General features: G+C 39.3%; 1 protein-coding gene across 9 annotated transcripts in view; it reads left to right on the plus strand.

Annotated features, from left to right (window-relative positions):
* LOC143038001 (uncharacterized) overlaps positions 1-12,915 on the plus strand; it is a 158,601-nt gene that overhangs the window by 71,274 nt on the left and 74,412 nt on the right. For 6 of the 9 annotated variants that reach the window (XR_012967543.1, XR_012967542.1, XM_076206808.1 and 3 more), the window contains exon 2: positions 11,447-11,530. The exons of 1 other annotated variant lie outside the window; for it this stretch is intronic. Coding sequence is in view for 6 of the 8 variants with exons in the window: in XM_076206808.1 (XP_076062923.1) it covers positions 11,447-11,530 (84 nt within the window). In the remaining 2 variants the exon portion in view is untranslated. Of the gene's footprint in view, positions 1-4,355; positions 4,375-11,446; positions 11,541-12,915 lie in introns of those variants that run through there. 2 more of the 9 variants (XM_076206806.1, XM_076206807.1) reach the window with 2 other exon arrangements.

Here is a 12,915-nt window from a genome sequence, read left to right on the forward strand (position 1 = left end):
TTGAGTTTATCTCTCGCTCTACCCCTTCCATGCATAAATTGAACAGCCAAGGCAACATAACACATCCCAGGCAAATTTCCAACTGTACCTCAAACCACTCGCACTCTCCATTTCTAATTCTAACACAGGCTCTATTACTCTCGTAAAAACTCTTGACTGCTCTTAACAGCTTTCCTCCTATCTCATATCTGCAGTACCTCCCACAGTGCCTTCCTGTCTACCCTGTCATAAGCCTTTTCTAAATTCATAAAAGCCCAAAAAAACATTCTTAATTTTTCCTAAAGCTTTCTCACATATCTGCCTTACCACAAAATCTGATCCACGCAATCCCTACCTGTCCTAAACCCACACTGTTCTTCACCAGTTACTCCCTTTGTTCCTTGCCTAATCCTCTCAATTGAAACCCTCCCATGAGACTTCCCAACTACACTCAACAAACTGATCCCTCTGAAACTACTACACTCATATTTGTCCCCCTTTCCTTTGTAAAGCAAAATTATACAGGCACTCCTCCAGTCCTCTGGCACTCTACCTTCTTTTAGACAAACATTAAACAACCTCCCCAGCCAGTCCACCATCACTGTACCTCCCTTTTTTAAACATTCCACATGACACCTATCTAACCCAGGTGCCTTACCTGTTCTCATCATTTTGATAATTGCTTTCACCTCATCTTTTCTTATTTCTCTTCCAATTTCCTCATTCATCAGCATCATGTTTTAGCACTTCCCACTGCAATTACCTTTCCCTCTGTATCCTTCACATTAAGCAACTTCCTATAATACTCTTACTGTTGTTTCTTCTACTATCATCTTTCCATCTACACCTTTTACCTTTTCTTTTCTACTTGATTTACCTCCTCTTCCTCTCTTAATTTCCTTCTAAAACATATTTTCATTACTTTCAAAAATTTAATTTATAGTCTTATCCCATTTCACATCTGTTCTCCTCTTTGCCTTCTTTATCTCATGCTTTACTTCTCCTATCTTTTCATTGTACCTCTCATATGATTCTCTCATCTTATTTTGTAACCATATCTGTGAATGCTCACTTCTCTTTGCTTCATCACCCCACCACTCATGACCCTTCCTTCTGATTCCTCCTGACCTCCTTGTTCCATATGTCAACTTTGCACACTTTGTGACTCCCTCTTCAAAACATCCCCATCCCTACTCCACTCCTAGTTCTACTCTATCTTTCACTCCCTCCCACTCCCCTCTTAGTATCTTCTTGTATTCCTTCTCCTTTTGTTTCTCATTTAAGCAATTTACATTAAGCACCTCCCTACTTTCTGTCCTTTTCCTCTTTCTTCATCTGTCCTCCACTCTCGGCTTACCTTCCACCAAAAAATGATGTGATATTTCTCTACTCAATTTCCATAGAACATGTACATCCAAAACTCTTCCTACTCTTCTCCTGGTTACCACTTTAAAGTCCATTAAAGGAATATCTACCACCCTTCCATCCACCACCCTGTCCATGTGTACTTATGGTTGATTATACTTTTCTTAAAACTCCCTTTTTTCCTATTATCTGTATATGCTCATTCATGGTTATCTTATATTTTTCCATCAATCAATGATTCCTCTCTTTTGCCACATTTTCTATATTTTATCTCTTTCTATTCTAGCAGAAATGCATCTTTGGTTATACTAGTCAATTCTTTGAAATAGCCCCCCCTGGAGCCGCTTCATTCTGTGGGGGAGTGACCCTAGGCTCTTGCCTCCATGTGGAGGGGATGGGAACGGCTGTTGGCAGTAGCATGTTGGGGGCCAGCTACCTATGACCCTCAGTATGACATAGCCTCAACCGTTGCTAAATAGACTTTTATACCCGCATGTCTTAACCCACCCATTATCTTCTCTTCCCCTTGCCCAACATGCTCATATACTCCCAAATGTATCAATTGTCGATTGGATCACAAACCAGTTGATAGGGTATGTGAAGAATATAAGTTTGAAACAGCAGCTGTAAATAAAGCTTATACTGAGCATATCACGATAGGACATGCTAAACGACTCTTAGGAAGAAAAAAGAGTTATGCAAATGTTCTTACTACCCCAAGAAATCCACCTCATTTTACAGATCTCTCCACTACAAATGAGACTTCAACCTTTGGGGTAGCAATCCAACATTCAAGGCCAGATAATCAACACACTTTGGTGAGAACACCAAACGCAAAGACAAATATTCTACCTCCAGATTACAAAAACACCTCGCATAGTAAAGAGATGCAACCCTCCAATCCCCTTCCATCTTTCAGTGTAGTGTCTCAGGCAGAATCCGCAAACACTCTTACTACCCCAAGAAATCCCCTTTATTGTACAAATCCCCCCACTCTAATTGAGACTTCAACCTCTAGGTCAGAAACGCAACACTCATGGCCAGGTGATCAACATACATCGATGAGAACACTAAACACTAAGGCAGATATACTACCTCCTGATCATAAAAACATGGCATATAGCAAAGAGGAGCAACCCTCCAATCCACCTCCACCTTCTAGCGAAATATCTCGGGCAAAATCCGCAAATGCTCTTACTACCCCCAAGAAATCCACCTCATTCAACAAATCCCTTCTCTGTGAATGAAACCTCAACCTCTGGGGTAGCAGCCCAACATTCAGGGCCAGGTGACCAACATAGCTTGGCAAGAACACAAAACACTAAGGCAGATATTCTACCACCTGATCATAAAAACACTTCATATAGTAAAGAGGGGCAACCCCCCAATTCTCTTCCATCTTCCAGCATAGTGTCTCGGGCAGAATCACAACCGGACTCAATTGAGATTGAAACGAAAAAAAAAAATAATAATAATAACAAGAACACCCCCACCCTCTCCATCAACTCCAAAGAAATGTAACCCTAGCAGATTTATTTTACAAGAAAAAGATAAAGGAGCAAAAGCTAAAACTACCAAAATAGCTACTGAAGAAAAACCACCATCTTCACAAAAAGCTCATAAAGACAAAAAACACTCAAAAACGACTTTGAATAAAGGACCTCCCCCCAGAATATAAATACATTCACATCACTAATACAGTGGAACTGTCAGGGACTTCAAGCAAAGTATGAAGAGCTTAAAGTCTTAATATATGAAAATTCTCCAGTAGGTGTATGCTTACAAGAGACTATGTTGGATGGACATACATGTCCATGAGAGTACTGTATATATCTTTTAGAACTCCATATAATATAGAAGCAGGAAGTCATGGAGGATGTCTCGTTTATGTACGAAGAGATGTTCCCCATTTTCCAATTTGTTTAAATACAACATTACAAGCAGTAGTGGTTCAAATACAATTAAAAAGAAAATACACCTTATGCTCTCTTTACCTGCCCCCAAACACCATGGTTACCTGGGAGGAAATAGTAACTTTGATTAATTAGCTCCCACGGCCGTTTCTCATTATGGGTGACCTAAATGGCAGACACCCAAAATGGGGAGATATCACTACAAACCAAAAAGGGAATATTATAGCTTCAGTTATAGAATATGGAGATCTAGGACTTTTGAATACTGGGGAGCCCACCCATTACTATATTCAAACAGATACTGTATCTTGTCTAGACCTTACAATTTCTAGTCCTAACTGCACAATAGATTTCAGATGGAGACCAAATGATGACTGGCATAGCAGTGACCACGCCCCGATAATAATTGAAACAAATGATGACCCACCAACTCAAAGATCACCAAAGTGGAGTATTGACAAAGCAGATTGGAATAAGTGTAAAGAACTAAGTGAAATCGAAGGCAATGCAAATAGACTTTCCAACTCCAGATGCCATTGACTTATTAAATGGAATCTATACCAAAAACTACAGGACTCTTTAAGTGGCGCCCAGTTCTGTGGTGGTCTGAAGAGCTTAGAATTTTACATCGAACTACAAGAACATCACTTACCCGTCACCGCAGACATCGAAGAACTGAAAATATGATAATCTATAAACAATGCAAAGCTAGATTTCGTAAAACAATGAAAGCTGCCAGAAGACAGTTCCAGGCATCCTTTGTATCTTCCATCAATCGTCGAACACCCATCCACAGTATTTGGAAAAAAAATTAATAAGATAGCAGGGAAATTTATACCCAACCCTCCACCAATGCTTAAAGTTAACAATATCCTTGTCACAGATTCTAAAGAAGTTAGTAATATTTTGGCTGACCATTTTGCTCAGGTTTCACAAAAGACTGACAGTTGCCTAGGACACCATTACAGAATAAGAGAAGAACAACAACATTTAGATTTTTCTTCAGACAAGACAGAATCATACAACATACCCTTTACAGAAAGAGAATTTGATGCTGCCCTAGATAGAAGCAAAAATACAGCCCCTGGTCCAGATATGCCCTGTAAAATACAACTAGGTAAATACAACTAGGTAAATATGGGAAACAGCTTTTGTATTATCTTTTCTAAAGCCAGGTAAAGACCCATATTCAGCTTCCAGTTACCGTCCTATTGCTTTAACTTGCTGTCTAGGCAAAATAATGGAGAAAGCGGTACATACAAGACTTGTCTGGTATCTCGAGGGTAATAATATTTTATCACCATCACAATGTGGATTTAGAAAAATGCATTCTACAATAGACGTCCTGATGCAGCTGGAAACCTCCATATAACTGTATTTTTTGATATAGAGAAGGCATATGACACTGCATGGAGACATGGAATTCTTAAGACCATTCATGATTGTGGTCTACGAGGAGAATTACCCCTATATATTTGGGCATTTTTATCCCATAGATATTTTAAAGTTAAAATTGGTAATTCTCTATCAGATAAAAGATGCTAAGAAGAAGGTGTTCCGCAAGGGAGTATACTTAGTGTAACACTTTTTGCTTTGGCAATAAATGGGATAGCAAATATTATACCAGATAAAATATTAACCACTTCCATACGGTGATGCCTACGTAGGCGTCATGAGGAGCAAGTGGGTACGTGATGATGCTGGCGTCGGCGTCTTGTTTATATTTATTGTAGTCGTACCTATGTAACCTCCATTCTCTCTAAACTGGCTTCATCATATTTTCTATGGTTATCAAAATTCATGGGTGAAAGAGAAGGAACGATTGAGCACTGACTTTATTTTTTATAATGCGATTATTATGACGCAACATCGCACGTTGGGCAGCTAATGCTGCCAGATGTGCGATGTGCCCCGGAGTGAAGAGGTTAACCCCTTCCATACGGTGACGCCTACGTAGGCGTCATGAGGAGCAAGTGGGTACGCGAGGATGCCGATGTTGGCGTCTTGATTATATTTATTGTAGTTGTACCTGTGTGACCCCCCAACTCTGTAAACTGGGTTCATCATATTTTCTATGGTTATCAAAATTCACAGGTGAAAGAAAAAATGATTAATACAGTGGTGACTTTATTTTTTATAATGCGAGTATTATGATGCAACATTGCACGTCTGGCAGCTAATGCTGCCCACGAGATTTTGGCCCGGAGTGAAGGGGTCAAGCACATTATTTGTAGATGACCTCTCGATATCCTTTGCTGCTACCTATATGCCTGTAGCAGAAAGGAAACTAAAACTTGTTATCAACAAGATTGTCAACTGGGCAGAAAAACAAGGATTTAAAATATCTACCAGCAAAACAATCATTGTGCACTTTTGCCGCTTTAGAGGAATGCACCCAGACCCAGACCTTTATCTATATGGCAATAGAATACCCTGTGTTGAAGAGACTAGATTCCTAGGTCTCATATTTGATAAAAAAGCTTACTTGGATCCCCCATTTAAAACATATTAAAACCAAATGTCATGAGGCTTTAAACATCTTAAAAGTTTTATCAAATACAAACTGGGGATCTGATAGACAATTTTAAGAACACAAATCTCTGATTATTACCAAACAACAATATGGATGTGAAATTTATTCTTCTGCATCAACCAAACCTCTAAAGAACCTAGATTCAGTACACCACGATGGCATACGTTTGGCAACAGGAACTTTCCAATCTTCCCCCATCCCCAGTTTACTAATTGATGCTGGAAAGATTCCACTTGAACTATACCGACAGTCATCTATCATCCGGTATTGGTTTAGGACACAGAGACTCCCTGAATCAAGAACATTTACTACAGCCAACAGAAATTGTTTTAATAACTTTTATGAAAATCATCCAAGATATCATAGACCTTTTAGTTTCAGAATAAGAAAAATACTGGAGACTATATCACAAAAAATCAGACCTGCCTGGTTAAATTACCAGTTAGCCCAATATGGAAGTTACCCAATAAATTTTGTAAATATTTTAAAGGTTTTAAAAATGATAAATCAGATGCAGAAATTAGAGGATTAGAACATGTTACTGAACATTTGGATTCCACATTTGTTTTTACGGATGGCTCAAAAACAGATGCTGGCGTTGGATATGGAGTTTTTAGTGATAATTTAAGCTGCAGAGGAGCACTACCAATTGCAGCATCAAATTTTACAGCAGAGCTATATGAAATTTTAACTGCTTTAGAACACATTATAACTCTACAGATCATCCAACTTCACAATCTTTTGTGATTCAAAATGTGCATTACAGGCATCAGAAATTTTCAATGGCAATAATGCACTAACAATGAAAATATCACAGTGGGTGTGTCTATTACAATGTAGAGGGATCACTATATCCTTTTACTAGGTTCCAGCACATGTAAATATACATGGAAATGAAAAAGCTGACCAACTAGCAAAGTCAGCAGCAACCTGTTTGATCCCTAGATGGTGCACAATACCATATAGAGACATCTTTCCTAGCATCTCGAATATCATCCATAAGTCATGGAAACAACAATGGAGTGAAGTGGGACATAACAAAATGAAAGAGATCACCACAAATATACACCCCTGGAAATATGAATTTATGCCAAGGAAATGGGAAGTAATTATATGTCATCTCTGCATAGGACATTCAAGGCTGACCCATGGGTATCTTATGAGTGGTGGAAATCAACCTTACTGTGAAGATTGTGTAATCCCCATGACTATTAAACATTTGCTGGTTGAATGCCCTAGTCACAGAGAACTGAGAGAGCGTCACTTCCCAAATAAGAGAGAGAGATGGTAACTATAATTTGGCCAAGATATTGGGAAAAGAACTGCAGTATGATTATGAGGGAGTCATTAAATTCTTAAAAGAAGTTAACCTACTTGATAACATTTAGTAACAAATACAAGTTAATGTTGAAATATATTCTCACCACTTTCATCTCATTGGACTTCCTCCTACATATATGTATATATCTAATTACTCAACCTTCTCAAATCTTTCCAGACCAACACTATAAGGGCCTAAGTTAGACTCTTTGGGCTGGTTGGTCCTAAAATGATGCATCATCATCATCATCATCATCATCATCATCATCATCAATCATCATCATCATCATCATCATCATCATCATCATCATCATCATCATCATCATCATCATCATCATCATCATCATCATCATCATCATCATCATCATCATCATCATCATCATCATCATCATCATCATCATCATCATCATCATCATCATCATCATCATCATCATAATAATAATAATAATAATAATAACAATAATAATGATAATAATAATAATAATAATAACAATAATAATAATACATACATACATGTACCAAGGCTTTTTCCCCCTTTCAAGGGAGGTAGCCAAAAAGGGAAAGGCATAAAAACACTCCCACCCATTTCATCCCTAAATACACTCCACACCCCTCCCACCCTCCCTCTCATCTGAGCACCTCCTGGATGACGGGTCATCCCTGTACCTTGCCCACCGCCCTGGGTCAGAAACAGTGTCGCAAGACACAGCAAGGCCGCTTCATTTAATCGGCGACCCCCCCTCTCCGTCCCCCCTTGCATATAAGGAGAGGACGGGGAGAAATCCCTTCGGGATGCGTCAAAATTTACTCACACATACTACCCCCCACCCCCCTGCCCATTCCTCCTCATGCAATCACAACATCATCCATATACAACCATTCTCCACTCACCTCTGTCTTCCGTCCTCTCCCTTCCTTCCTCAACAGACATTCCCCTCTTCCCCAAAGCCCCCTTCACCCCATCCATCCACCTCATCCTAGGACGTCCCCTCATGTTCACTCCCTCCACATCTGCCTTCCATACCTCTTTTACTAGTCTTTCTTCACTCATTCTTTCCATGAGTCCAAACCATCCTAATATTCTTTCATCAACCCTACCTCCCAGCTCCTTTTTCACCCCTGTTCTCCTCCTCACCTCCTCATTTCTCACTCTATCCAGCCTAGTAACCCCCACCATACTTCTCAGACACCTCATCTCAAACACATTCAAACTCCTTCTCTCTTCTTCTCTTATGTTCCACGTTTCTGCCCCATACAGTGCTGTTGGCACAATCACTCCTTCATACAGTCTCCTCTTCGCATCCATTCCTAAATGTCTATTCCTCATTACACTCTTTAATCCACCAAGGCATTTACTCGCTTCTCTCAATCTACATTCTACCTCCACCTTCACTCCACCTTTTCCTGCTACACTTGCACCCAAGTATTTAAAACTATCCACTTCCTCCAGTCGCTCTCCCTTAATGTTCACTTCCAGTCTACTGCCACTTTCACCCCTTGTACATCTCATCACCTTACTTTTACCCACATTTATCTTTAGCTTTCTTCTATCACATACTCTCCCAAACTCTGCCACCAGCTTCCTCAATCACTCCTCCGACCCTGCCACAAGCGCAGTGTCTTCCTCAAACAACAGCTGGCTCACCTCCCACTTTTCTCCATATTATATAAACATCAACAAACCCTGACCCACTACCCTAGCATTCACCTCTCGCACCCCCCCATCCATGAAAAACTTGAACAGCCAGGGCGACATAACATATCCTTGACGAAGTCCAACCTTTACTTCAAACCACTCACTCTCTCCATTTCTAGTCCTGACACAAGCTCTACTACTCTCATAAAAACTCTTGACAGCTCCCAAAAGCTTTCCTCCTATCCCATAAATCTGCATAACCTCCCACAGTGCCTTTCTGTCTACCCTATCATAAGCCTTTTCCAGATCCATAAAGGCCCAAAAAACATCCTTCCCCTTTCCTATAGCTTTCTCACATATCTGTCTTACCACAAAGATCTGATCTACACAACCTCTACCTGTCCTAAATCCACACTGTTCCTCACCAATTACTCCTTCTGTTCCTCTCCTAATCCTCTCAATCAAGATCCTCCCATAAGCCTTCCCTACTACACTTAACAGGCTAATCCCTCTGAAACTACTACATTCACACTTGTCCCCTTTTCCCTTGTAAAGAGGAACTATACAGGCACTTCTCCAGTCCTCTGGTACTCTACCCTCTCTCCAGCAAACATTAAATAACCTCACCAACCAGTCCACCATCACTGAACCTCCCTTTTTCAGACATTCTGCATGGCATCCATCCAGCCCAGGCGCCTTACCTGCTTTCATCATCTTAACAACTGCCTTCACCTCATCCTTCCTTATTTCTCCTCCATTCTCCTCACTCATCACTCTCATTTTCTTCGCATTTCCCATTGCAGCTATCTTTCCTTCCCTATCCTCCTTCACATTTAGCAACTCCCTAAAATATTCTGCCCATCTTCCCCTTACTGCCTTCTCTTCCATTATCATCTCTCCATCTGCACCTTTTACCTTTTCTTCCCTACTTGATTCGCCTCCTCTTCCTCTCTTAATTTCTTTCCAAAACATCTTTTTATTACTTTCAAAATGTTCTGTCATACTCTTACCCCATTTCACATCTGCTCTCCTCTTTGCCTCCTTTACCTTTTGCTTTACTTCTCTTTTCTTTTCTTTGTACGTCTCATATGACTCCCCCGTCCTCTTTTGTAACCAATCTGTGAATGCTCGCTTCTTCTCTTCTACAACCTTCTTTGTTTCCTCATCCCACCATTCACTACCCTTTCTTCTATTTCCCCCTGTCCTTCTTGTTCCACACACCATCCTTGCACACTTTAAGACTCCCTCCTTGAACCATCCCCATTCCTTCTCCACACCCATCTCTGCTCCATCCTTTACTCTCTCCCACTCCTCCTTCAGCTTCTTTTCGTACTCCTTCTCCTTTTCCTTTTCATTCAAGGAGTTCACTCTAAGAACCTCCCTACCTTTTGTCCCTTTCCTCTTTCTCCATCTATCCTCCACTCTCAGCTTACCTTCCACCAAAAAATGATCTGCTATTCCCCCACCCTCTCCCCTTAGCACATGTACATCCTTAACTCTTCCTATCATAATCCTATTTACCACTACATAATCCATTAGCGCTCTATCTACCACCCTCTCCCATGTGTACTTATGCTTGACTTTCTTCCGAAACACTGTATTTGCTATCATCAACTCTCTTTCTAGACACATTTCCACCATCAACTCTCCACTACGATTCTTTCCTGGAACTCCACACTTCCCAACCACTCCATTGATTGGACCATTTCCCACCCTAGCATTAAGGTCTCCCAGTACTATTACATTGACATTTCTTCCTAAACCCTCTATGCACTCATTTAAATCTATCCAAAAGGCCTCCCTTTCTTCCACACTCTTCTCACTGCCAGGCCCATATGCACTTACAAAGACCCACATCTCCTTTCCCAGTTTCACCTTCATCCACATTATCCTTGAGGAAACCTCCTTCCACTCCACTACCTATTTACCTATCTCCTCACTTACTAGAACAGCCACCCCTTCCCTCCCTCGCCCTCTCTTCACTCCTGATAACCTCCCACTTACACTCCCAAACTTACACTCACCCTTCATAATAAAACTAATAATAATAATAATAATCAAAACCAAATAGCTTTTAACTCTATTCAGGTTTTAACATAATTAAACACCATATGTATATAACCTTTACAGTATTTAATAACTAATACCTGATACTGAATTTAGAATGATAGATATTTACTTTCATCTATACATAGTAAATTACTATTATCATTATTGTTTATACCCAAAATTGAATCTAAGAATTTAACAATTCGGCATCTATGACTTTGGCAGTTACGACGCCAGATAACCTTTAATCAATCAATTTCTTTGAAATTCTTTTTCTTTCATTTTCAGTGCCTATTTCCCATTTGTACTGTATATCTTTTGACTCAGAATTTGCTCCCTTAAGATTTTCTCAGGTCCATAAAATTTGCTTTTTCCAAATTAAATCTCCCCTACCTACATATATTCCATACTATCAAATGAAACTCTAGTTCTACATGTTCACTATTCCCCATAGGTTCATTGGTAAATAAAAGAATCTCTAATATCTGGCTCTTTACATTTCTTAGTTCATAGCACAATGTCAAGCCTTCATCTTTGAGATATTTTTTCATAATATGACAATTAATGGTAAGATGGTAATTCTTGTAGTCAATTGTTTGCAGTATGGTGGTTTACTACAGACAAGTAACATAAAAAAACTCATATTCACAGATGATCAAGATGCCCGTGCTTCGGACCTGCTGCTGCTGTGTGTCCCTTAGGAAGGGTACAGTTATCATTGCAGTGCTTGGAATTGTAAGTCATGGTATTTATCATCAATAGTGAACTCTTAATCAGCATGATACACTACAGCTTCTTGTTCTGTCTAATGTCAGATGATTCTATTCACATGAAAAGAGACTATGGGTGGTGTTGATTGATGAGACCCTATTCAGACCAGAATCTGCCCCTATAATAACATTTGCCTGGCATTTGGCACATCATTTTTTTTATATCTCATTAGTGTAATCAATAGGTTGTTAAGTCTGTGTGCAGAAATCTGCACCCTTCCTATTAACCACTGTCATACTTACAGATGATGTTTATACATGCAGCTGGAAATTTAAGCAGCAAATTGGGTTTTTGTAACTTTCTGGAAGACCCTGATAGATGCCAACCCCTCACAAACCATGGGATCATATGAGGGAACCCTTGTTGAATTTGGTTTACCAAATAAGACTCCAATCACTAATTGCCATTTGAGAATCTGACCATATTTTATTCTAATTTGAAAAAAATATATACATTTTATATAGTTACCAAATAATTTAATCATGATTTTATATAATCAACTAGGTAAGGAGTTTACCTGGTTGTAATTTACAGAGGAGTTATGCTCATGAATTCCAATCCCTCCATATATCATACCTACAGTAGTTTGAAGTTTGTTCATAGTTGTAAATGGGACTCTATTATCAAGGCTATTTCAGTAGTTCATGCATCTGTACAGAAAACTATTTTCTTGATACCCTTTGGACACAGTCTTTTCCAAGTTGTTCCTATAACCTAGTGATGAACTCTCATATCAAGAGGGTCAATTTTATTCACTCTCTGACTTAACACTGCAACCATGTCACCCGTTTCTCTTCTTTCTTTTAATGATGGTAAATCTAGTTGCTTCTAGCAAAACTAAAATAATTCTTCCAGAATGCAAACTGGGAAAAATTTAACATGGAAGAGACAAAAACCTTTCTATCGATATGTGAATAGTAAACTTAAAAACAAGCAAGAAAAGGTGAAACTACGCCAAGGAAATATAGAATACACAGAAGATTTAGAAATGGCTGAAATCATGAAAAATCACTTTAATTTTGTCTTCACTAGAGAGAAAACACAATATTGGAATGAGGTTAATGAAAGGCGATCTCCCCCCATGAGCGACATAGCAATAGCACAAAAAAAATATATTAGAACACCTATCAAACCTTGATGTCAGGAAATCACATGGCCCGGATGGAATTGCAAATTGGATTCTAAAAGAATGCAAAGAAAAACTAATAGACAAAATACATAACATAATAAATTGCTCACTCAAAGAAGGAAAAATACAAAAAGACTGGAAAAATGCTAACATTGTACCAATATATAAAGGAGGAAACAAGGAAGAACCAACTAACTACAGGCCAGTCTCACTAACAAGC

The sequence above is a fragment of the Oratosquilla oratoria genome, chromosome 23, assembly GCF_046742065.1.
Source record: "Oratosquilla oratoria isolate Oo_2021 chromosome 23, ASM4674206v1, whole genome shotgun sequence".
Classification (NCBI taxonomy): Eukaryota; Metazoa; Arthropoda; class Malacostraca; order Stomatopoda; family Squillidae; genus Oratosquilla; species Oratosquilla oratoria.